This window comes from Lynx canadensis, chromosome B4, assembly GCF_007474595.2.
Source record: "Lynx canadensis isolate LIC74 chromosome B4, mLynCan4.pri.v2, whole genome shotgun sequence".
In the NCBI taxonomy this organism is placed as follows: Eukaryota; Metazoa; Chordata; class Mammalia; order Carnivora; family Felidae; genus Lynx; species Lynx canadensis.
In genome coordinates this window covers 136,287,073-136,313,102 of record NC_044309.1, presented here as the reverse complement: position 1 = coordinate 136,313,102, position 26,030 = coordinate 136,287,073, and the positions used below count along the sequence as shown (strand labels likewise).

General features: G+C 58.3%; 1 protein-coding gene across 1 annotated transcript in view; it reads left to right on the top strand.

The window, feature by feature from the left end:
* SHISAL1 (shisa like 1) overlaps positions 1–18,042 on the top strand; it is a 71,492-nt gene extending 53,450 nt beyond the window's left edge. Inside the window, exon 5 of the mRNA XM_030320879.1 lies at positions 14,854–18,042. Within this exon, the coding sequence (XP_030176739.1) occupies position 14,854 (1 nt within the window). The 3' untranslated portion in view covers positions 14,855–18,042. The remainder of the gene's footprint in view (positions 1–14,853) is intronic.
* The last annotated feature ends 7,988 nt before the right edge of the window (positions 18,043–26,030 follow it).

Here is a 26,030-nt window from a genome sequence, read left to right as displayed (position 1 = left end):
CTGCTAAAATATTTGCTTCCAAGAATAGATGCTTACTGGCCCAGCACAGCCCTCCCGGCGTGGGCATCCCACTGCCGTCAGAATGATGGGAACCAACGCTCGCCTGAGGGCCGAGAGGGCGCCCGGTCCTCATAAACGCCCTCCAGAATAGTCTTACTGCCGTTTCTGAGGCGCCCCTGAGGAGGCCCGGGAGAGCTTCTTGGCAGATTGCTTTGGCTCAAGGAGTGACTCCCGCCTGCCCCCAAGTACGGGGACCTGTGGCTTCAGGCATTGCTGGGTGTGGTAGCCCGAATGGCACCCGGCTCTGTGCTGCCCGGCTGTGTGTCCTCGGACGAGCTGCTTCAGCTCTCTGAGACACCATCGGGGAAGCAGATAATTCCCACCTGGCGGGGGAATAAAGGGGGTGCCGTCCGGGGATGTGCGGAGGACGTCCACAGTTTCCGCTTTGCCCGTTGCTGTCTCCTTTGTGAGCAGGAAAAGGGGTCCCTGCCCCCAGCCGAGGCTGCTGGTGCCTTCTGTCCTGGCTCATCCAACCAGACAAGAAAAGGGGATATTGTGCTAGGTTGTCGTGTTGGCAGCTTGGTTACCCTGGGGCCTGCGTATCCCAGAATCCACTTCCCTGGGAAGGCCGGCCAGAGTCGTCTGAATTTCAGGAAGCCCAGAACAGCGTCACTAGACCCTGGTGGTCTCACAGCCGGGGAGGCACAGCTACGGAGGTGTCCCCAGGCCCCAGCGTGTCGTCGGATTTTCCGTCTGCGCCCTGCTCTTCTCTCCCGACTGCCGACCCCAGGCCGCAGACCCCGCAGACATGCCCCAGGGCGCTCACAGAAGGCAGGACCCTTCCCTGGACCCCAGGCCCCCTCGGCGGCCCCTCAGCCCCCGGGGCCCTGCAGATGGGCCCTTCCCCCACCCGGTGCGGCTGAGTGACCACCCCCCGCCCCGAGCCTTCGGCTCCCCTTTCCTGACCTTTCCTGGCCCAGAGTGTGGAAACAGAAGCTCCCGTACTCAGCGCCTTCCTCCGTAACAGCCCAGCGGCTGGGTCCTCGCCAGGACCCTGCCCGATACCATCACTAACGTGACGCTGAGGGGCACATCTTCGGCACCGCTGGCATCCACATGCGTCCCCGGCCAAGGTGTCCATTTAACGGAGCGCTGCTTGCTTCTTCCCCCAAAAGCCATGATCTCGGGGATGTTGCACCTCATGGTTGGTGGCCTCGGAGGAGGCAGGAAACCCAGGACCCCACGAGGCGGCTGTCTTGATGGGGGGAGAGCGTGTCCCTCAGTTCAAGGAAAACCCGGGACAGCAGAGCGCTTTCAGCGGGAAGCCACTTGGCCAGATGGGAGCTTTGGTGACAGGCCCCTGCCGTGGGGGGCAGGGGTGGAGGCAAGGAGGCCGCGGGGAGGCCGTTGCTGCGCCCCAGGGAGGAGACCCTGGTAGTTTAGGCTGGGGGCGGGGGACGAGTTCGGGGACGTTTTGGAGGTGGCCCGGTGGGGGCCTGTTGCCTGGCTACGGGGCCCCCCACCCCGGGGCTGTGCGCGAGGGGACAGGGGAGGGCGTGCCTCCCGGGCGGGGGCGGGGGCGGGGGCGGGTCCAGGAGGGACGGCAGACTCAGGACGTGTTGCCCGTGATACATAGCCTTCCCCCGGCTCTGGTCCCAGCCGGGAAGGCCAGAGACTAGCGTGCGTGCGTGTGTGTGAGTGTGTGCGTGTGTGATACCACGTCTGTGTGCCGTGCGTGTGCACAAATGTGTGTGTTGTGTGCACGCTCACGTGCATGGGTGTGACCCTGGCTCCAGCCTCGCCCCCTCCTGCCACCTCTGTCCCAACCCGAGGGCACAGGAAGGGCTGGGGGTGGGGGGTGGGGGCGGGGGCAGGGCATCGGAGCAGCCCAGGGGCGCGTTAACATAAAAGCAGAGATTTGGACAGAGCTAGGGCCAGGGGACCAGCAGCCGTGGACGGTCACGGGCAAGGTAGAAAGAGCCCTGGGAGCTAGAGGCGCGTTAGCTTCCCCAGGATTTACACATCCCGGACCCAGGCCGAGCTCCCAGCCAGGGCCGGGTACACAGAACGGGCCGGGCCCCAGCCAAGCCTGGTCACCTCCCTGGGTTCCCACCCAGGCTCCTCTGCGAGCTCCTCCTCCTCCCTCAAAACCTTGCTCCTGGTGGCCATTTTCCTGAGGCCTCCCACCCTCCTCTCTTCTCTCCCTGCTCCCCACTCGCATGACGGCCAGGCCCACGCGGTCTGTTATCACGTCTGGGCCGGCCGGATGCGGTGAGGGCAGGGACGGCCTGAGTCCCGCGGGTCCCAGTGCCCGGAGCCGAGCCCCGGGCTGGGAGGCACGGCTGCTGTTGGATTCCTTCTGCCGCCGGCTTGCTGCTTAACCTTGGACGGCCACGTCCCTGCCGGGGCTTTGCTTTCCTCTCATGTGACAGAAGGCTTCTACGGTGCCTTTCGACTTAAAAGCCCTCTGACCTTCCATCTGCCTAATGGGGACGCCGATCGGGGACCAGAATGGATGTGGAGAGCACTTGAAAAATTCATGACGGGAGGCAAAGGGAGTCTTTATTTTCGTCGGGCAGGAAGAGGTGGGGTGGCGGCAGAAAAGAACACAGCGTCTCCAGCACTTTGTGGCATTTAATGCAGAACGCAGATCTCCCGGCGCGAGCAGTGGCATTAAATATTTACCAAAGCGGCACTAAAAATTCACCTTCAGGATGTGGGTGTTTAAAGACCCCCGAGCTCCCCGAGAAACGTCCAGAAGTCAGGAGGGCGAAGTGACGGGAACAAGGCCGCGTGCAGGGCTTGGATGGCGAAGCTCCCAGAGCCAGCTCCCCACGGACCCTCAGCCCCCCGCCCCCCGAAAGCCAGAACGGCCTCCAGCCCTGCATCGGAGGGGCGCCTGCCGGGTCAGCCCTCCTCGGCCACCAGCCCCTCTGAGGCTCCCCGCGGCCTGCCACGTAAGACAGGCCGTGGGCACCGAGGCGGAGAGAGCTGGGGCGTCCGTGCATCAGAAGGAAGGTCGGGGCGCAGGGGTGGGGGAAGAAGGGGAGTACAGGAGGGAGGAGCCGGAGATATCGGCGGGGCTGATCATGCGGGGCCGCGGTGAAGAGTGGGCTCTGAGTCCGGGCACAGGGGACACCCCTCGAGGAGAGGAACGTGGCTCGATGTGTCTTTTAAAAAGTTGCCTCGGGCAGCGAAGAGGCCATCGGGGTGTCACAGGCAGGGCTGTCGGCAGAAGCAGGGGACAGCGCCCGTGAGACCGGCTGGCGAGTGGTACGGAGGAGGGGGCTCCAAAGGGGAGACCCGGGACCCTGGACGGAGCCGCTGGGGATGTACCGGTGGGATATTGTGAGATGGGAACCCCGGGGTGGGTGTGGCTTTGGGTACCAGCTGCGCAGGGACATCTGAAGTTCAGGAGGCCTGTGAGCATCTGTGAGCATCGGGGGGGTGATGTTAGGGCCGCAGACAAGTCAAGGAGGGTCTCAGAGGAAGGCCTGGGCTGCAGCCCAGCTTAGACTTGGTCAACGGGACTTGTCGTGGAGTCTGAGGGGCTGGGGGTCCCCTGGGGAGAGGAAGGAGTGTGTGGGAGCTCTTGGGGGGACGAAGGGACCCCTGGAAGGGAGTCGGGAGGAGCGTCCGACAGGAGGCTGGAGGAAACCAGGAGGCGTGGGATCCAGAGGCTCAAAGAGGGGGTGTCCTCAGAGGATCGAGGCCAGCCGTAGGGATGTGGGGGACCAAATGCCCTGCCCTTTGCCCGTCGCCCCCATGACGCCCCGTCCCTGTCCCCCGAATAGCCTCCCCTGCCCCCGGTGCCGTCGGCGTGCTCCCTGAAACACAGAGACAACGTCACGTCTGTGGAAGCTACGGGCAGCACCTGGCACCAGAGACACCGTCCTTCCCTCCCCCATCTGTCTGGCCTCTCTGTTCGCTGGGAGGACAGCCATCGTCTGCCTTTAAGATGACCCGGCGTCCTCCGAAACACAAAATATGTCTGACTTGTCCACGAGTAGGGTGTCTGCTGGGATAGCGTCTCACCTTTCCCGGAAGCCTAGGGAGCGGCAGGGGACTGGGGTGCCGGAGGCACCTGGCGGGGGGTGCCGCCCGCCCTTCCATCTGCCACGTGCCCGGTCCACCCTGGCAGCCGCAGAGCTGGGACCCGCACCCGTGCTCCCCTCCCAGCCCTGGCCTAGAGCAGGGAAGGACGCCAGGAAGCCACGACCCAGCAGTTCCCAGATGAGTCTTAGAGCGCCTGACGTCGTCGTCGGCGTTGGCCCCAGCCAGCTCTTCCCGAAGGTGTGTGTTACACACGGCCACCTCCTCCATGCAGCCTTCCGAGACCACCTCCTTTGTGGCTCAGAGCTCTGCCCTGGCGGGGGGGGGGGGACTCTGCTCTCTCCTCGGTGGGATTGCCTTCTCCCCCCGCCCCGACCCCCCGAAGGTTCACTCCGGGCACCTGCACGGTTTGCCCCTCGTGAGAGGTGGATCCGAGCATCCCCGCATCTCGGGGCTGGGGAGGGCAGGGGGGGGGTGCAGTGGATATATGGTCAGTGCCACGCAGACGCAGACGGAGGTACCCCCGCCCTGGAGGGGCGCACTGTCTGCGGTCCCCCCCCCTCCCCCAGGCAATGAGTCATGTTGGGTCTCCTGACTCCTGCCTCTGTCAGCTAAGCGTTATTGTTGCCGACTCTCTCAGCCTTCTGGAAGCGTTCATTGTTATTCAAATTGCCAGGTGCTCTGTCTTATCGTCCCAATTAGGACGCAGACACCAGCTGGGACACTCATCATCCTGGTGGGTCCCCCTCCCCCCCGCTGCTGCCGGTTCGCAGCTCTCTCTGCACCGCCCCCCCCCCCGCCCCCTCTCCCCTCCCCCCTCCCCCCAGCTCCCTGCCCCCAGCCCGCCAGGCCACTGCCCTGCGTCAGAGCATCAGAGCGATGGGCGCGCACAGCAGCCAGCGGCCCAGGCTGCTCGCCCTCCCGGCTCCACACGTGCGCGGGTTGCGTGACCCCCCTGAGCCTCAGTGTCCCCATCTGTACGCGGAGGAAATAACATTCCCCCCTCGCAGGGATGTGGGAGAGCTCGGCGAGACTGTGCGTGGAAAGCGCTGGCACAGAAGAAACACCCAGCCCAAGCGCCCCGACCCCTGACCCCGGCCCCGACCCCTGACCCCGGCCCCGACCCCCGACCTTATTACAGCAGGGGAGGGGGGGGCGGGGGAGTGGCGGCTTCCACGTCTGCTCTCGGGGCCCTAGGGTCACGTCCCAGTGCCTTCGCCTGGCGTGGAAGTGCCTGGTGGCCGCCAACCCCCCAGACTCACCCCTGCCAGGAGCGTCTGTCCTGCACCGTTTGAGCCCCTGGACGGCCTCGGCTCAGGCTGTGCCCTCCCCCTGCGTCCCTTCCTCATCTTCCTGACTCTGCTCGGGGCTCAGCCCGACACCAGCTCCCCCGGCTCCCCGAGGGCTCTCCCTGAGCCCCACCTCCACCTCTGCACCAGGCACGGCCCCCGGGCACTCCCCGCTGGCACAGCGCGGACCTCCCGCTCTTGTTTGCGGGTCCCCGTGCGGCTCCCCCAGCAGCTCTGAGCCCCGAAGGGCAGGGCCCACCCCTGGCTCAGGTCTGTGCCCCCAGCGCCCAACCAGGCCTGGCAGAAGGTGCGGCCGGTGAGGGCTTAGGTGTGGACACTGGTGTTGAGCGAAAGGAACATTGGTGACCCTGGGCCAGGCCACCCGCAAGGCGCCCGGGAGCACCGGTGGCCCCCAGGGACAGGGGCGGGTGGCTCTCAGGGACAGGAGCCGGCCGATCGATCGGCTTCCTGCCCTCACGGACGGGAGCTCCCTGCGTGACCGCGATGTGAGTGCCACGAAAGCACTGACATTCGCTGACTCTTTGTTCTGAGGTGCAGTGTTCCTGACGTGCATGGACTGCCCTGGGGTGACGGGCCCTGCCGTGTCCAGATGGGCCAGGCCAGAGCTGGCAGTGAGAGGCCCCGTCGGCCAGCAGTGAGGAGTGGCAATCGGGTGGGTTCTGAGGCCCAGAGAGGTTGAGCGACTTGCCCAGGGTCACACGGCTTGCGAGGGAGAGACCTGAGATCTGAACCCAGGCCTGCCCCCCAAGGCCAGGGGCAGTCACCACCCCCAGCCCATCTGCAGGGCCCTGTGGTACTGTAACCAAGACAAGCTGCATGGGGGGGGGGGGTGCCCTGTGAGCAGGGTCTTGAAGGATGAGTAGGAGTTTGCCATGTAGAGAAAGGGGCGATGTCCCCAGTCTCCTGGGAACAAACTCGGGCATTCTGGAGAGGCTTTGGAGAGGGGAGCACAGATGTGGACACAGTAGTCGGAGTCTGGTGGTGAGAGGCCCCGAGTGCCTGCCAAGGCCTCTAAACTCTACCCTTGAGGAAACCCTGACCAATTTTTTTTTTAATGCCATTGATTTCGAAATATTTCACTTTGCGCAAAAGAATATACGTAAGGGGCGCCCGGGGGGCTCGGTCCGTTGAGCTTCCATTCGATTTCGGCTCAGGTCATGATCTCTCAGTTGGTGGGTTCGAGCCCCGAGGGGAGCTCTGCCCTGACAGTGTGGAGCCTGCTTGGGATTCTCTCTCTCCCTCTCTGTCTGCCCCTCCCCTATTCATGCGGTCCCTCGCTCTCTCTCTCTCTCTCTCTCAAAATGAATAAGCGTAAAAAAAGAACATACATAAAATGTATAATGCAATAAACGCCACGTCCCGCTGCCCGGCCTGTGCACAGAGCAATGACAAGAGGCCCCCCGCATGCCCACCCCAGCGCCCCCAACTCGGTTCCCCCGGCCTGAATTTCGCACCTGCTGGCTTCACTCACCTCCCCCCAGGCGGTCGCTGGAGCAGCTTTTGCTGTCCGGAGAAGTCTCTCTGGGCAAATACAGAGGCTGGCCTGATCGCGGGGCCCAGAAGCAGGGACTGCCTCCTGGAGGCCCTGGCCAGGGTCACGGGTAATGCCGCCTCCCTTCAGAGAAAGGGGAGCCTCATTTCCACGTCAGCTGAAGAGCAGAGACGAGTAAGAAGGACATTCCTGCTGCCTCCGTGTCTCAGAAGGGCCACCAGAGGCAGGGAGGGGAGCTACGGGAAGGACTCGGCCCATATGATAAAGGTTTCCCAGCTAACTGAACAGTAGAAAGCAATGGGCTGTGGGCTAGTGAGCTCCCTGTCCCTGGGGGAAGCCAAGCAAGGTCTAGACAACCACCTGGAGTTCCTCCACAAGCGTCCTCAGACTTCCTCTTCCTTGAGCCCCTGGGGCTTCCTCTGTCTCAGCATCTCCCTGCCTGATGTCACTGTCTGCCTCTCCAGATGCAGCTGCCAAGGCCAGAGTCTGAATCATCCAGGCCTCCCCCCCAACTAAGTCCCCGGGGCTGGGATAGAGCAGAAAACCCTGCATCAGATAAGCCCTGCTCTTAGGGAACAGATGTGGCGGCGGGAAGGCGGACGGTCCTCAAATGAAGAAATGTGAAGAGTGTGGCAGTGAGCAGGGGGTTGGGGGTGCAGGTGGGTCAGGAAGGCCTCCCTGAAGAGCCATCTGCACCGAGACCTGAGGTTGCTGAGAAAATGAGCCATGCACAGATGTCTGGGAGAGCAGCCTGGGCAGAGGAAACGGCAAGTGCAAAGGCCCTGAGGCAGGGGCGCCCAGGAATGTTGGAGGAACAACTAAGAAGCCCTAAGAGGGCTGGAGAGGAAGACAAAGGAGGCATGGCAGGAGACCACGTCGGGAAAGTATGAGGGGGCAGCACGGAGAGACACCAGAGCCTTGGTAATAAGAAGCCATTAGAGACTTTCAAGCAGAAAAGATTTATTTATTTGTAACATTTATTTATTTATTTTGGAGAGAGAGAGCTCGAATGGGCAGGGGTTGGGTAGCAGAGAGAGAGAGAGAGAGACAGGGAGAGAGAGACTCCCAAGCAGGCTCCATGCGTTCGGCACGGAGCCCGACGCAGGACTTGATCTCACGAACCCTGAGATCATGACCTGAGTTGAAATCAAGAGTCAGACGCTTAACCGACTGAGCCACCCAGGGGCCCCCTATATCTTTTTAAAAAATTGTTAAATACTTATTTATTTTGGAGAGAGAGAGACAGAGCGTGAGCAGGGAAGAGGCTGAGAGAGAGAGAGAGGGAGACACAGAATCCGAAGCAGGCTCCAGGCTCCCAGCTGTCAGCACAGAGCCCGGCGCGGGGCTCGAACCCACGGACCGCGAGATCGTGACCTGAGCCGAAGTTGGACGCTTAGCCGACTGAGCCACCCGGGCGCCCCACGCCCCCTATATTTCAAAAATATATAAGAAGCACAGAGAACTCTGGCTTCCGTGTCGAGAATGCACTGTCGGGAGGTAAGGGCAGAGAAATCAGCTAAGGGTATTGAAATCCTCGAGGGCGGCGGCTTGGACCAGGGCGGCGGCAGGGAAAGCGGTTAGGTTCCGCGTGTATTTTGAAACGACGAGATACTGGCTGGCGGGTTGGACCTGGGTGTGCGAGAAAAGAGCTGCCATCAGCCGAAAAGGGGACCGAAGAGGAGCGGGTTTAGAAGGAAGCCTAGGAGTTCGGTTTCGGGCGTGTCGAGGACGAGATGCCAGCTGGGTACCCAAGGGGACAGCCAGGAGGTGGTTGGATGTTCCAGAATAAAGTCCGGGGAAGAGGCCTCGGCACGTAGACAGGATTAAAGTCACCAATCCCGATGACGGCTAAGACAGACACCAGAGGACGGGGGGTGTGTGGGCGTGGGGCCTTGGGGCGGCGACAGACTGTCCTTTCTGATGTCGGCCTCCCTCTCCACGCGTGGGGAGCCATTGCTTTTGAACCGGTGCCCTACCGACGGCCATGTCATCGATCCCCACCTCCCGCCATCGCCCGCGTTGCTGCAGCGAACGGGCTTGTACATCCTTCGCCCTTGCGCGCAGATTTGGGGGATGATTGTGAAATGGAGTTGCGGGGTCAGAGGGCATGTGCGTCTGTAACTCTGCAGCACGTCAGACTGCCTTCCAGAAATGACCTTGATGTCTCTGCTACTGTAGCAACGAGGCAGAGGTCCCCCCCCCCCCCCCCCCCCCCCCGCCCCACAAACCAGCAAACACGAGGAGCGCACAACCTTTTTGGTCTTTGCCGAAGTGGTGGGCGCGAGCACGCGGAAGGGTCCCCGTTTGGTGGCCCGGAATGCTTTCTCATTATGGCTTTGATTTGCATTGATCTTATTTTTGACTTTGGATTTGCGATTTGACAGTTTTTGTCTCTCCACTTGGCAATTGGTCTGCTTCGATGCTCTTTTCCTGGATCCTTGGGGGTAATTTCTGTTTTGTTGGCACTTCACTCATTTCGTCGAGGTTTTCTGATGTCGTTGGACGGAGTTGAGCGGGCGGGCTCCCTCGCTCCTCTCTGATTATCTGTCTGCTCCCCTCGGTTTGCCGAGCACCTGCTGTGTGCCCAGCATCATTATTGTCCTGGGGATATGGTAGTCGACCGAACCGATGAAACGCCTGCTTTTATGCGCAGAGGATTTTAAACCTACGTGGGTGACACCTGTGCACGGCTAGATTTTAGTTAGTGCTAGAGAGCAAAACAGCATAGCACGGAAGGAATTGGAGACGGAATGCAGCTTCTTAGGGTGGTCAGAGAGGCACAGGTGACTTGAAGGCCATGAGGGAATAAGTCATGTGTCTCTCTGGGAGAAGAGATGGGTGCCTGGGTCCTCGGGAAACAACACCAATCTGTGGATACAGATACAGATACACATATACGTAGAGATACACTCCAGATGTAGATATAGACACGCTGTAGATATATATACACTGTAGATACGGATAGGCTACAGAAATAGATACTGACACCCTGTGAGTACAGGTGCAGATATATAAAAAGATTTACTACAAGGAATTGGCTCGTGCAGTTTTGGAGGCTACGCGGTCCCGCACAGTTTTGGAGGCTAAGCGGTCCCGCGATCTGCAGTCAGCAAGCTGCAGACCCAGGAGAGCGGATGGTGTGCGCGGGCCGGTACGCGTCCCAGGTGGAAGGCCGGAGAAGACCGACGTCCCAGTCGGAAGACGCCAGGCCGAGAGGGGACTCTCCCCCGGTCAGCCAGCTTGTCCGATTCAGGCTTTCGATGGACCGGGAAGGGCGGTCAGCTTTACACAGTCACCTGATTCCGATGTGAGTCTCATCCAGAAACACCAGAGCAGACGCGCTCAGAATCATGTTTGCCCAGATACTGGCTCCACCCCCACTGCCCAGTCGAGCTGACCCACGAAATGAGGCATCCGGGTCAGGGTGGAGTGAACAAGAGAGAGAAGACAAGAGCTTGATCAGAGGCGATGGAGAGAGGTTTTGGCTTCCTCTCTGATGGGACGGGGGCCCTGAAGGATTTCCAGCCGAGCGGTGACATAATCTGATTCGGGTTTTCACAGGGTCCCTCTGGCCCAGGGTCCCAAGGAAGCCACTGCAGGAAACCTGTGGGCCCGACCCGCGGTGGGAGAAGGGAGAGCGGGAAGCGTGTGGTTCACGGGTACAGCAGAAGGCGGGCCCGCTAACGGATCGGAGTGGGCTTTGAGGGAAGAGGGGGGCCAGACATAGCCCTGGGGCTCCGGTGCGGGCCACAGGAAGGATGGACTTATATTTCCTGAGGTCAGGACCATCGTGGGGAGGCCGACTGGGGAAGAAGATCCCGGTTTTAGTTTAGAGCAGGTTACGTCTGAGATGTCCGGTGAATCTCCAGTTGGTGATGCCAAGTGGACAGTTTGGAAATCCCTGAGGTCAGAGAGGCCTCGATGTATAGTGTCTGAGCCCCCGGGAGGAGATGAGCTCCTCAGGGGCGATGGAGGTGGAGAGGAGAAGGGAGGGGAAGGGGGGGAAGGGACGTGGAGAGGAGCGTGAGCACGGTGACCAGAGAAGCAGAAGGAGAACCGGGAGAGGTTCCGGAGTGTCGCGGAGACAAGAGGAGTGACCCTGTGGCAACCCCACTGGCGGAGGCGGGCGGCGGGGGGGGGGGGAGGGGAAGGGAGAAAAGGACCAGAATCGACCACGGGCTTTAGCAACACGGAAGCCTTGGGTGACCTTGACAAAGGCAAATTCCGCAGAATAGTTGGGACAAAAGCCTGTCTGCGGGGGCCGAGGGACAGCGGAAATGGAAAGCCAGCGGTCACTTCCTCCTCCTGCCTTTTCGATTCAGCCACAGCTCACGTCTCAGTGTCTTGCAAAGAACCAGAAATTGCATTTATTTATTTATTCCTTCCTGCCTTTGTCTTTAAGTTCATTTCAGTTTTGTTAAGGAGTGTTTATCTACTTTGAGAGAGCAGGGGAGGGGCGGAGAGAGAGGAAGAGAGAGAGAGAGAGAGAGAGAGAGAGAGAGAGAGAGAGAGAATCCCAAGCCGGCCCTGTGCTGTCAGCATGGAGCCCGACGCGGGGCTCGAGGTCACAAACCGTGAGATCATGACCTGAGCTGAAACCAAGAGTCAGACGCTTAACCGACTGAGCCACCCCGGCCGGCGCCCCAACTTAATTTCACTTTTAAGGTAGCAGTTGCTTTTTCCTGGAGTTTGTTTGGCCTTTCTTTTTTAATTTTCTGAGTGGGATCGTTAATTCATGTCCTCTCTATTAATACCAGTATTTAAAGCTGTAAATTTTCCTCTGAGCGTCTCCTGAGCATCCCACAGGTTCTGAGATGTGCTATTTTCATTTTTATTATGGTCCCCATATTCTGGAATCTTAATTCCCTGGCTCTCTCTTGGACCCAAGAGTTATTAGAGAGTTTCTAAACGTCTTGGTGGTAGAGTCGGCTTTGATTTGTGGTTTGGTTGTAAATACTTTCAAATTCTAGTGTATCGTGATCAGAGAACGTTATCTCCTTGTTGAAGTTGGGAGTTTGCTCTCTTCGTGGTCTGATAGTCATTTTCTGTGTGTTTGTTTTCAAGACCCTTTGAATAGAAGGCAGATTGTGTTGAATGCGCACACACACGCACACATCTGCACACGACACATACACACACATTTGTCAACTTACTCTGTAATGGACAGAGAGGTTAATCAAAACGCGTGAGTACCAGTGGGGCCCCTGGGCGGTGCAGTGGGTCGAGCGTCCGACTCGATTTCAGCTCAGGTCATGATCCCAGGGTGCTGGGATCGAGCGTGGAACCTGCTTGGGATTCTCTCTGTCTCCCTCTGCCCCTCTCCCCGGCTTGCATGCACACTCTTGTTGGCGCGCTCTCTCTCTCTGAAATCAAAAAAATATGTATTTTCATTTACGTTTGTAAAAAATGCACAAATACTAGCCAACGTGTCTCCTGCTTCCTACATTTCCAGCAGTTCTGGCCCCGTAAGGCAGAGGCCATGTTATCTGGGCCCATTACTCTGAGATCCTCGTGGTGACTCATCCTTGATCGGCCCCCGCCCAGCGCCCTGCTTTTTCTCCTGCTAGACTCCAGCTTTACCTAAGATTCGGATCAAGACCCCTGCCATCTGCCCAGCCTTTTACGTTACACCCACGTGACCCCGTTCTGCCTTCAGGAGACCTTGTTTGTCATCTGGTCTGAGAGTCTTTTTTTTTTTAAGCGAGTGTGTATGGCTCATTAGCATTTCCTGACGTGGCAGCTACATTTGGTGTTAGTTCTGTCATGGTTTGTGATGGGCTTCCCGCTTTTCTAGCGTTTGTGGAGGTTTGTCAATTTTCGCCATATGGTCTCTGTTTTCTTTGTTTCATTTTTTGTGTCTGTGTCTTGTGACAATTTGCAAGGCTGTGTTTTTGATCCTGTGGTTATCTTTATAATTATGCTGTGATAGGACACCCTTAATTCTCTCTTTCTTTAGACCATGTTTATTTTCTCCCTACATATGAAGGATGTCCAAATCCGAATATTTCTGTTTTCCTTCCCCTTCTCTCCCTTCCGCCAAATGCTTTTGGTTGCTTGTGTTTTATGATTTTTTTTTTCTGTTTACTGTTGTGCGTCTAATTTTACTGAAACCTCGGAACGATTCTTCAGACCCCTGAACGTAAGTGACGAAGACGTGGTTGATGGGATATCCCCTCCTTCCGTCTCACCTCTACCCTCCTATCCGTTATCATTTACACCGGCCCTCTGTTTTCGCTTTCCTTCTTTCCTATAATAGTCACGACCCTCGGCTTTGTCTCAGACGGTCGGTCCTGCCGTTAAATAGATTCTCGCTGCCAGGGCCCTTGCCGTGCTCCCCCCGTTTGGCCTTGGTCCTCGAGTAATTTATATATATATAAGGACTCGCGAGAACTCTGTTTCAAAAAGAGGCTCAAAAAGACGATGGGAAACTTGAAAGATGGTTCATCTGGGTTTTCCATTCTTGGTTCGTGCATCCTTCGCCACGTACGTAGGAAACCCCTGTGATGTGCCTGCTGATTACCGTCCCAGCCCCTGAGAATACAGCAGTGAACACAGAACTCAAACTCTTTGGTCCCCTCGTGGCTTACTTTCTAGCTGGGGAGACACGTAGTAAATTGGACCAGTAAGTAAACTTGGTGGATGCTATGGAGAAAGGTAAAGCAGGTGGGGGTGGGGGGGGGGGGTCACTGGACCTGGCTTTGCTCCGGGCAGAGGACGAGGCTCTGTGGAACCCCTACCCTGCGCCCACACGCGTGTCCCCGCGGATGCAGAGCAGGGAGGTTGGCCTGCTTCTCGGCCTCTCGCCTGCTCTGGAAGGATGGGCTGTGCTGGCCTTGTCAGAGCCCCGCCCTCAACTCGCCGGCCTTGGCCCCCCCGACACACCCTGGGGCTTGATTGAAGATGGCTTATCGGTTAAGAGCCATGATCAGACGCGAGTAACAGAAGCCCAGCCGCCCTGGCATGGAGGTGAGCTGTCAGGACCCAGCACCAGAACCAGGTTCCTCCCCGCCCCCCACGTCACCTGCATTAGCGAGTGTCCCTCCTTCTCGCGCTCTTACCTGGATTCACGTCCCCTCCGCAGTGGACTTCCGCCTACACGGGACTGGGTCACGTGACCAGCCCGTCTGCCAGGAAGTCTGGGAAGGTAAGTGTCTGCGACTAGGCCGTTACCCCTTTGAATGGATGTGGGACAGAGGACTCACAGCGCCATCGCGACGCTGCTGTTCAAAGCTGTGAGTGCCCTGTGGGCCAGTGTTTGCACTCCTGCCCCTGCCCCATGGGTCTCTCGGCCCGTCCCTGTGCCAGGAGCACCCTGGTTTCCGCCCCATCGCTTCGTAGGATATGGTCGCATCCAGTGACGTGATTCCAAGATTCACAGTGGTTTTTATTACGATCGTGAGTGGTGTTGGTGCCTGTTCTTAGTATCTTCTAGTTTTTTATAGCAAGGGTGACTGTATGGTTTATCATCCAAATGAAAATCCTTACTAGCCCGGAAGAGGAACAGTATTAAAAATTATGTCAGGACAGCTGGTGTTATCTGGGATGACCCAAGCTGAGACACGTGGTCACTCTGGTAATTGTTGCCACAGATAAACACCATCGGGCTTTGGAGGTGAATCTGATGTCTCGTGGATTGAAAGTCGTATCTCTGTATCTGCGTTCTGTCCTAACAATTACCCTGTTGATTCTCTTGGATTTTCTGTGTACATTGTCTGCTGTTAGTTGTGATTCAGTTTCTTCTTTTCCACTCCTGAGACACTGTGCTTTTTTCTTGTCTTATTGCATGGGCCACGGGTGCTGGTCCTGGATGGGGCCATAGTGGTGGCGGACGTGATCGTCCTGCTTCCCGTGTTAAAGCCACATGGTTCTCAGTATCCAGAAGTCACGCACTCGGAGAAAACCTGGCTTCTCCTGGCACTGAGGCCCAGCAGAAAGGTCCTCAGTGAGTCCCCACGGAGGAGACACCAGGTGATGTTTTCTTTCCTTCTGCTTCCCCAGAAAACCCTTTCGCCGTGCCTCAGGATGGGGGAGGTGAGACCCGAAGCGCCCGGCACGACCTCCGAGAAGAACCACGTCAGCAGAGACCCCAGGGAGAGCCGAGGTGGCTGCAGCGGTGGCACAGGAGGGAATGCCACCTGTGCCCCAAACCCCCTTCCGTGGACTTCTAAGACTAGGAGCAAACTCAGGGGTGGGGGCCGGGGGCCGTAAGGGAGGGAGGGGGTCGTGAGCCACCCGTTCGCAAGCAATAGTCCCGTTCTGGGCCGGTGGCTTCTGAGAGGTGACGCCAACGTGGACTCAGGATGGGCAACACAGAGCCACTCTAATGCAAGCCTGTGTGATGTACCCGTGGGCCCCTTGCCTCCGCTCCCTCCAGTCGTGGCCTGTGGGCCTTTCCGTGTCAGAATACTGAATGTGAGTGTGTGTGTGTGTGTGTGTGCGTGCGTGTGTGCGATTTGGGGTGTTCTTTTGTTTGCTGAGTCTCTGTTGGGGTCCCCGAGTCTTCTTATGGGCAGAGGTCCCCTGTGCTGGGGGTCCTTGCCGGCGTCCCGGGGCAAGCTTTTCGCCACAGCTGGCAGCTGGGACCCAGCTGCCATCAGCGGTGTCTCAGAGGCCACTGGGGCTTCGCAAATGCTAGTGAGGGTTTGTGCTTCTGGAATTTATTCCTGTCACAACGTGGTAACAGGAGACGCGTCTTGGGCCATCCATGGCGCAGGCACTCGGCCGCGTGTCTTTGTGCGCACGCTCTCCCGCCGCCTGGGAGGGGGGTGTGGTGAGCCCCCTGCAGAAACGGCTCTGAGGAATGAAGGTGCCAGGGTCACAAGGCCAGGAGGAGACCGTCCCCTCTGTTTGTTTGATCTTAGGGGTGTGGGAACCCAAAGTCCAAGCTCCCCAGCCCAGGGCACCCCCAGCGCAGTCCCTGGGGAATCTCGCCAGTGGCTTCTCGGCGGACTGGCTGTCGCCCTGAGTTCTCCGCCCACCACTGCCCTGAAACCCGCATCCACACAGCACATCCTGGTTAAGCACCTGCTGTGTGTCAGGCCCCACGCTGGGCCGTGATGGGGACCGGCCCTGAGGCAGGCGGGCTTTGCCTCTGCCCTGGTGGGGCCACCATCTGATGGGATAGACAGACACACAGATCTGTGCCGGACAGGGGGCTGTGGGAGCCCCCGGGGAGGGGGACGTTTCTAGAAACCATTCTAGTTTAAGGTGAGACTTCCAGAAACCCGATGCCTGTGACATCCGTCCGCAGAGCTCCCTACCACCTCCGCCACCCCTGCTGGCCCAGGGCACACACACGGAAGGGCATTGCCCCGGAAATGATCACATGAATCCCCCAAGGCCACGCTGCCAGTGTAGACACCCTCGTCCTGCTGGTGTCAGCGAAGACCAGACCTCCCCCAGCTCTTGACTCGGTGGCCCCTGCTCGATACACGGGTGTTCCCTGATGGCACCTCCTCACCTGGCCAGACCCAGTGTTCTTGCACACGGACTATCTGCCCTTCAGACACAGAAAGTGAGCGGGCGGGCCCCTGCTCGTGGCGCTGGTTTCACGGCTGGGGAGAGGTGGGTCACGACTGAGGATGCTACCAATAGCGACCAGCGCGTGGCCGAGAGAATTCAGCCCAAACCGGCCGTTGGTGACCGTCTCGCTGAGAAGCGAGAGTCAGCCACGGGCATTAAAGCCAGGGGGGAAGGCGTCCCAGTACAAAGGTCCTGAGGCAGCAACATGCTGGATGGTTTCGAGGAGCCGGAGAAATCCAGGGTGGCCGGGACCCAGAGGGAGGGCAGAAGGGGCGGAGGGTGAGGGAGTCCGTCAGGCTGTGCACACAACGGCCCGTCCTTGGATGAAGCGCTCTCCGTGCACCCTGACTCCCTGTCCCTTCCACAGCTCTGTAAAGAAAGGACGCTGCTCGTTTTGTGGACTAAGGCTGAGACCCCGATGGCCCCCGCGGCTTGCCACAGGCCGTGGGGGACCAGATGCACGGTTTCCGTGCGTCTCCCCAGACTGGGGTGCCCGAGCGTATGGCTTGGCAGGGGCAACGTGGGAAAACTTTGCTTGGGGTCTTGAGTAGGGCTGGGCGTGTCTTCCCTTCCCCGGACACCGTGGGGGACCTTGGAGAGGGGCTCGGCAGCCGTCCCCACCCCACCCCTCCCGGGCGGGTCACCCCTCACCTGTATGCATCCTAGGTGCTGAGCTTCGGGAATCAGGGGGACCTGAGGGTCGGGGGTGGGGCGGCCACAGAGACCCAGATTCTGACATCAGCTCTACCCCAAGAGCAGTGTGACCTCGGGCGAGTCCTGTGCTTCCTCTGCCCTCAGTTTACCCCTCGGGAAGAGGAAGGAGTCAGGCCAGGGATGTAGGGGGCTGCGTGTCTGGCTTCCCGTGGTTGTGGGTGACCCACACACAGCTGCTCGCTCAGAGGTGCCTCCTGGGCCAGGAAGGAGCTGGCTGGCTGTCCCCACCCCCCAGGCCTGGAGGCTGCTATCCCTTAGACCAGCCGGGGCTCGGACCCGCCTGATCTGCAGCCCCGAGAATTACGGTCTGCAAGGCTCTGCTTTGGGCCCCACCAGCAGTCTTTTCCGGGACTGACTGATAACCCTGTGGGGGCTCGGGATGGAACATTCCGTCGGAGCGGAGGCCTCCCGTATGTAGCTCAGCAGACATCCAAGACGCAGCAGGCCAGTGCGGGACAGCCTGCCGGGCAGAGCGCGTGGCTTCCCAGGTCCTCTCCGAGCCCACGTGTCACCTGACGGGTGTGTGGGTCGGGTGGGGGGCGTGAGAGGGAGGGGCCGGCAGTCACGGCCTCCCAGAGGGGCTGACGAGGCGCCCCGCGCGGCGGGCACGGGGACGGGTGCGCAGGTGCATCCCTCCCAGTGTCAAGGGCTCCTCCAAGGCCGGCAGGAGCCCAGCTCATCCCAGCGAAAACCTGTCCCCATCCTACTGTGGCAGGCCACCTTGCCAGTCAGTAGCGCATCCCTGAGAACCAGATACAGGGTAGTGACGAGTTCCGGTAGAGATTTACCGCGTTAGTGTTTTTTATTTTTAGCGACTCGCAAACCCGGGTGTTCAAGCTGCCTCTGTTTCCTTTTTACTGTGAGCTTCTGGCTTATCACCGCGTCATTTGTAACAATGCCAGTAATAATAGTACAAAAAGAAAAATAAAAAGCAGAGAAAGGAGAAGACGACGTACCTTCCTGAAGAATTTGTCCCCGACGCCGGCCGGCCGGTCCGTGTAGCCGGCGCCCCGTATCCGTAAGGGCCTCCCCCCACCCCGCCCCCCGGGAACGCTGTGCGATTAACGAGCCGTTCGATCGATGCTTTAACTGTCGGCCGTGTATGGGGTAATCGGTGTGGTCGGGCGCCTGTTCGGGACCAGGACTGGGCAGCACCCTCGGGCCTCTCCGCCCTCACCTTGACCTCTGACGTCGCCCGTGCCTCAAGGAGCAGCCCGCTCTCCCGCAGACCTGCCCGGAGCCGCCAGCCGCCTGGGGGACGGCTGACACGAAACGGGCCTTAACTGCACACACGCGCGCGTGGATCCCGTGTCTCCGTGGTTCCTGATACTTCACCAGGACAGGTGGGCAGTTAGCTAGGGCGGGTGGGGTTTCTCTTCACCATCCCAAACACCCTTGAGGCAAGCTTGGCCCTGGGGCTGGAAGGAAGGGCTTGCGGGGGGAGGTGGGGCGGGGAGGGGGGAGGTGGGGCGGGGAGGGGGGACAGGAAGAAACACGGCCAGGGGTGGGGCAAAGAGACTTCGGCCACAAGACACCTCTCGGCTCACCGTCCAATCAGAAGCTCTCTTTAGATCATTTCAGTCACAGCGAGACTGTGGGTAAGGCCGTGCCGGGCACTGTCTCCCACGCAGATCCCCAGACCCTCGTCCGCAGCAGGTGGGGAGTCAGACCCTCCACCGCACCCCTCCCCAGCCCGTCACCCCCGCCCCGGCCCCGGCCCCGGCCCCGGCCCGGCCGCCGGCTCAGCTGACGCCCCATTCGCTGGGTCTGCTGGAGCCCATGCCATCAAACACAAAAACAAAAACGGAAACAAACCAAAACCACCTTTTCCAGAGTCACAGACTTTAAAAACATGGTGTCTTGGTTCACTTTAATTTTTTCACCGTGGCTGATTGGGCAGGAAGAGCTGTGACTCTTCAGAAGTGAATTTGCAGGTTCCTCGACGATCCAGAATGACGTGACAGCTCCGAGTGGCGTTATCGGGGGCGTTTCTTGTCTGTGTGGAGGGGCAGCCTTGTCATCACAGAGCGACGTCCGTGGGAGACCCCCCCCCATCCTCTGCCGTGGAAATCTGGGGTCGGAATGGCAGAGGTGACTTTCAGGAACTCCTGACCTTACCGCTTAGCTGGCGGGTGTCGGATGCCATCTGTCTGGTCCCCCACAGCCATCTGTAAGGTCAGGGTGAGGGGAGCCAACCCCCCAGTGAGTGGTGACACTGCTCACTGCCACCTGCAGCCCCCGAGCCCATCACCGGGCGGGGGCAATGCCCTTCCCCCGCCCAGAACTCAGACGCTGCGCACCTGCTGTGTGGCCAGCACCACCTGAGGCCCCCCCCACCCCAGCCAGCCTGCGGCACAAACACAGCACCAGATGGGAGTTCAACAAACGTAGGCAACCTTGGGGTCTGTGGCCTGGAAAACAGATGTCGAACTTGAACAGTTAGGCGAGACAGAAGGTTCTAGAAGATCCACTCGTTCACGCATGCATTCGTTCATCAGTTTGACAAATATTTATCCCGCTCTGAACCCAGCGCACATCTGGGAGCAGTTCCTGCCAAACACAGGGATGTCAGGGAACATGGGCTGGGATCCCCTGGGAATTGGCGAGTCGTGCCCAACAGGAAGGCCCAGATCCACAAGACAAATAGGGATCCCCTCCATGATGGTGACCTTGGAGGTGGCATTGTCCCCGCCCCACCCCCAAGTTTTCAGTACCAGACCCGGCCAGATAGTTGGTGCTGGGTAGACGCTCGGTGAGTGAGCCGCTTTGACCGTTAATCACACTGTATCGAAAACTCCTATCTTTGCATCAAAGCCCCAGTGAGCTTGCCCTTGACAGAGTGAAATTCAGGGCTGCTGCAGGGGCCACCTCCGGGAGGCACCTTTCACAGTGCTGTCACAGAAGTGGTCATGGGTTCCCAGGAACATCGTTTCTGTGGACCACGTTGCCAACAGTGGCCCCAGTGGGCTTGTGCAATGAGGTGCCCTGTGAATGGCCCTAAACCACCCTCCAAAATGTGCAAGATCCCGTGGAAGTCAGATGAACCCCCGGGAGGGGGCGGGAGGGGGGATCGCGTGCTGGGGCGCGTGATTGAAAGTTACAGACGGCGCTGCCACCGCGGGCCCCCAGCGGAGCCAAACTGGTGGCCTGAGAGAATGTCTTCTTGGAACCCCACCTTGGTTTCTCACTTTTTGCTTCCCCCCCCGTGTCGTGTGTTCCGACTGGTGGGACACATCACGGGCATAGAGGCAGGCAGGCAGCCTGAGTAACGTGCAATAACGGAGCTGGGACGCCGAGGGTGAGGGGCTCGGTCACCCCAACAAGGCAGGACCCCCCCCCCCCAGGTGGGTACGTCCACCCCAGGGTCAGCCAGACAAGGGCACGCGGGTGAGGGTGGGAAAGAACGCGTCCTCTCTCCTGCGTGGCCGGACTTCCCATGAGCAGGCACCGGGTCTCCCTGGGAGCTGATAACCGGGAAAACCAAAAAAAAAAAAAAAACAAAACAAAAACCCAGTAATATTCCTGATAATAATAATAATGTATTTTACACTGACTGTTGCTGCACTGTTTTGGTCTTTATATACAGTAGTTTTTATAAAGATGTCCTTAGGTTTTAATAAAGGAGGATCATGTCAACTGTTCCCTGTGCCGAAACTTGCTTTAATGTTTCAAGCGCACCGGAGGGAGCCTGCCCCTGTGATCTGTGACTCTGCGCCCGGGAGGCTGGAAGAGGAGGGCCTGAGGTCTCGCTGGGGAGGCGTCCGGGGTGACATTACGGGCAGCTGGTCACACGCGTCCATCCGGAAGACCTCGGGGGCGTGGCCCCGAGGGCAGATGGAGAGGCCAGATGGGGGACCCCTGCCCAAGGGACAAGAGCAGGTCGGAAAGGAGCCGAGCCCCGAGGCCCGGCCGGTGGCGTCCACAAGGACACAGGTGCGGGTGGGGACAGGGGCTGCACGAGGCGGCCCTGCTCCTTTGTTATCTCCGGGAAGCCTGAGCCTGGCCTGGCATTGGGGGCAGCGTGTATTCCCACACCTGGCCTGGAAGGTGGCCCTGGGTGACCGAGTGCCGCCACCAGCCCGTGGGTTCTCGGAGGACGACCGTGCCCGCCGCACTCCAGGAGGGACAGACACACTTGTTGGCAAACGGGGGTTTTGTGCCTCCCATACCTGCCGCCTGTGGGGACCGTGTGGGGGCCTCTTTCCACCAGGGTCTCAGCCCCGTTGACAATGTGGCCAGAGCAAAGCTCCGGTCTCAAAGGCCATTCGGAGCCCTGCCTCCCACACCCGACGGCCTGGCATCCGGTCCCACGGCCCAGTGGGGGGAGGGCAGACCCGGCACATCCCTCTCCTCCCCAGTGCAGGGGGCATCCCGGCTGGAGGGGAGGAAAGGGACCAGAGGAGGGGAGGGCAGGGAGCTGGACGGATGTCACTGCTTTTGCTGCCGCAGGCATGTTCTTGGGGCCCATGGAGGTGTCTCTGGGGAGCCCCGTGCTCCTAGGATGCAGCCATTTGTGCACGCGTGCACACAGACGCACACATGCGCACACACACACAGGGACGTGGTCTTGCGACAGCAAGCCACCCCACAGCGTCCCTGCTGAGACCCCTCCCTCCCAGGCAGCCGTCCTGTCTCCCTGGAAGCTCCCTGCCCTCGGCAGAGCCAGAGGTGACAGGTCCCAGGGTCTGTGACCTCCCCTTCCTCAGCCCTGCTCCTCCAAGCCTCTCCGCCTCTGCCTGGGGGCTCGAGCAGGGCTGCTGGTGGGGAGCAGACTGGCCACCAGGGAAGGAAATGCCAGTCCTCTCCCTGCAGGCGCCCCACGTCTTTGTGAGTGGTCATCTCGAAATCCCATCCCTACACACACACACACACACACACACACACATACACACTCATGCGCCTCCCCCGCCCGGCTCCGAGGAGGGGACAGGATCAACACCCCGAATGAAGAGTGTGCTCCTGGAAAGCTGCCTTCTGTCCCCCCAGTTGTCCCTTATGCCGGGGGCAAGGGGACCACACATGGCAAGGGACAGTGATTGGCTTCAGATCCCTCAGGGCCGCGGACGCCCAGCCAACTGCCTTGGGCTGGATCGAATGGGCAATGGGGAGCCGTGGGCAGGTGTGGGACAAGGGAGGGATGTCGTCAGTTCCCAGTACCAGGAATCCAGAAGGAGGCCCCACCACACATCCAAAAAACATAAAAACCGATAAGAGACTTGGGAAAAACAAGTTCCCCAAACTGACACTAGAAAATAGAGGTCGAAAGAGCCCTGTAACTATTAAATAAGTTGAATCCGTAGGCAAATTAGTCCCACTAAGCAAACTCCAGGCCCACCTCCAGGTGGGTCCCAGAAATGTGGGGTTGGTAGAACATCTGAGAACAATAACTAGAGGGGCGCCTGCGGGGGGCTCAGTCGGGTAAGCGTCCAACTCTTGATTTCAGCTCAGGTCCTGATCTCATGGTTCATGGGATCGAGCCCCACGTAGGGCTCTGCCCTGACAGCACGGAGCCTGCTTGGGATTCTCTCTCCCCCTCTCTCCATCTCCCTCTCTTTCTTTCTCTCTCTCAAAATAAATAAGGGGCGCCTGGGTGGCTCAGTCCGTTGGGCGTCCGGCTTCAGCTCAGGTCACGATCTCACGGTCCGTGAGTTCGAGCCCCGCGTCGGCCTCTGTGCTGACGGCTCGGAGCCCGGAGCCTGCTTTGGATTCTGCGTCTCCCTCTCCCTCTGCCCCTCCCCTGCTCGTGCTCTGTCTCTCTCTGTCTCAAAAATAAATAAAAACATTTAAGAAAATTTTTTAAATAAATAAACTGCAAAAAAATGAAACCATAACCATAATCCACAGCATCAGCATATTAAAGGGAAGAATGTGATTATCTCAATAGGTACAGGAAAAAAAAAAAAAAAACATCAGGGCCCATTCAAGTTTTAAAATGCTGGGCAGGCTGGGAGCACAAGGGAATGTTCTCCAACCAGACAGCAGATACCTGTGAAAAACGTATAGAAGACACCTTCCAGACCTGGAGTCCTGAAATCTTGAAAGCTTTCCTTTCAGATCAGGAGCTGATCAGCCCCGGACACCTGTTCTCGCCACTTCTGTCCCACGTCGAATATGAACTCCCAGCAGCACCGTGAGGCAGAGACGAGGAATCTTCTGAAGGTGTGAAGGCCGAAATGGAAGGAATTAAAATGCCGCCTTTCAAGATGATATGATGGTACAGGGAGGAAATCCAAAATAAATTAAACCCAGAGGCTAAGCATAAAAACTATATATATATATATATATATCTCATTCAAGCAAAATCTGGCGGGTGTTGGTGAGAACCCTCTAGCATACATCACTCAGGGGCTCAGGCACCTCTATCCTGTTCACCATCATCTCACCCCGCAGCCACCAGGGTCACCGTGGCGAGGAAGGACAGAGCGTGAGGGTAACTCATCAGCTCTTGGACACTTTGGCCCGGAGGTAACGAGCGTCGCTTGCACTCATATTTCATTGGTTGGAACACACAGCCCCACCTAACCGCCAGGCAGCTAGGAAAAGTAGTCTTCCTGGGGTCCCCAGATATTCAAGGCACGCTTTGTCCCACATGTAGAATCCAACTTGGAATCTTGGCTCTTAGAGCAAGTGACCTTCACGGCGCTCTTCAGAGGGTCTGTCCCGCCTCCTCTTGGTCTGGACACCTACAGACCGCAAGAGACGTCACCTGCCTCCTCTACAGATCCCATATTCAGTGATGGAACAAGGTCATGGCACCTGCGGGGAACCCTTCCACGTGGAGACGGGAACCAATGAACCCAGGTGGCCTTCTCTGCTCTGTGGCAATTCCAACGGCCTGCTGGGCAGACATGGTGAAGGGGGCAGCTTTCTCGATTCGGCTTCTCCAGAGGAAGTGCCTTGTTGGTTGTTCTCTCTGGCCCTGGAATATGTCCTGCCATCAGGCTCTTTGGTCACACCTGAAATGGGCTTGGGGAGTGCGCCCTTTGGGGGCTGTGCGATTCTCGGCAGCTGTCCGCCATGGATGACTGGGGACCCAGGGAACAGCCAACGCTGTATTTTAGTCCCAGCTTTGGGTTCCTTTCCAATACGGTTTCCTTAAAAATGTCGTCGCTGTCTGACATATTTGTTTCTAGTGGGTTCCATGTTCTCAATGCAGAAGGTCTTTCTGGGTCACGGGTCTCCACTTGCCTCGTTTGCCTTTTGCCCCCATGTTTCGCTCACAACATAACGCAACCACTTGAGTCTATCGGGACCTTTTTCATCTGCTTTTCGCCCCGAGATAGTTTGAGCCTTTACTGTCTAAAGGCTTTCTAAATCCCTTATGAAGTTATTGTTGGCTTTCCAACTTTGCTAAGCCCCGGATTTCTGGAATGTCTCCGTTCTCTTTATTTCTGCTCACAGAGAGCCACTTGTTGGGGGGCCTGGGTGGCTCAGTTGGTTGAGCGTCCAATTCTTGACTTTGACTCAGGTCACGATCTCCCGGTTCACGAGTTTGAGCCCCTCATTCAGGCTCTGTGCTGACAGCCAGAGCCTGCTTGGGGTTCTCTCTCTCCACCCCCCCCTCTCTCTGCCGCTCCCCCGCTCACGCACAGGCTCTCTCTCTCTCTGTCTCTTTCAAAATAAATGAACATTAAAAGTTTAAAAAAAAAAAGAGCCACTCCTTGGCTTTCTTGCAACATCGTGTTGCCTGTAGTCAACAGCCAAGGCAAACTTGTCAGCTCCTACTTCCTCAAATCTCATTTTAGTGTTGCAAGTTCAATAGGCTGTAAGTTCACGTGGACCGACTCAGGTAAAGGCGTCCCCATCCGCAGCCGAATCCGCATCCCCCAGACCCACTGTTTCTTCGTCACCCGCCACCAGCCGCTAAGCCAATGCCGTATCTTTTAGCTGTTTGACGCAGAAACACAGATTTTACCGGGACGGGTTAGGCTACGCGGAGGCCAGAACGAGGGTTGCCTACCACTCATGCAGAGATGACGCAATCAGGGCAGGCTGCAGGGAGGCTCCCCTCCGCGAGGCGACAGGGGGATCCAGCCGTTTTCCATTTTACGTCTCCGCGGTTTTCACTCGGAGCCTCCCGGATGTGAAGGTCACCGAGAGGCAGTAGACGAAGAAACACTCTTAAGACCTCATCCCAACGTTGACCGCAAACCTACTATGAAGGCACTATGATCAAATCCGTACGCGGCTGGCTTGAGAATAGACAAATGGATTGGAATAACAGAAATATAAGTGAGCGTGTGTGGCACTTAATACACCAGAGCAGGGTCTCAATCCGGTGGGGAATTACTAATTAATATATAATTGCTTTTATTGTTGGACTAAGCCACAAGTATTTACGAATGATACTGACTGGCTACCCATCCAGAGGAAAATAAGATTGGACCCTATTGCAGCCGTATGTGAAAACCAACTTCCCATTAGAGACTTACCTACAACCATAAACATTCAGCAAGAAATTCTAAAGGGTTGGCTCTAAAGGCTTGGGTGGCTCAGTCGATTGAGCGCCCGACTTCAGCTCAGGTCAGGATCTCGCAGTTTGTGGGTTCGAGCCCCGCGTCGGGCTCTGTGCCGACGGCTCGGAGCCTGGAGCCTGCTTCGGATTCTGTGTCTCCTTCTCTCTGCCCCTCTCCTGCTCATGCTCTGTCTCTCTGTCTCTCAAAAATAAATAAACATTATGGGACGCCTGGGTGGCTCAGTTGGTTGAGCGTCCGACTTCAACTCAGGTCACGATCTCGCGGTTCGTGAGTTTGAGCCCCGTGTCGGGCTCTGTGCTGTCAGCACAGAGCCTGCTTCAGATCCTCTGTCTCCCTCTCTCTCTCTGTCCTTTCTCTGCTCGTTCTCTCTCTCTCTAAAAAAAAAAAAAAAGAAAGAAAGAAAAACAATTTTCCAGAACAATTTTTTTAATTAAAAATTCATACCCCATTTGACCCAGCATG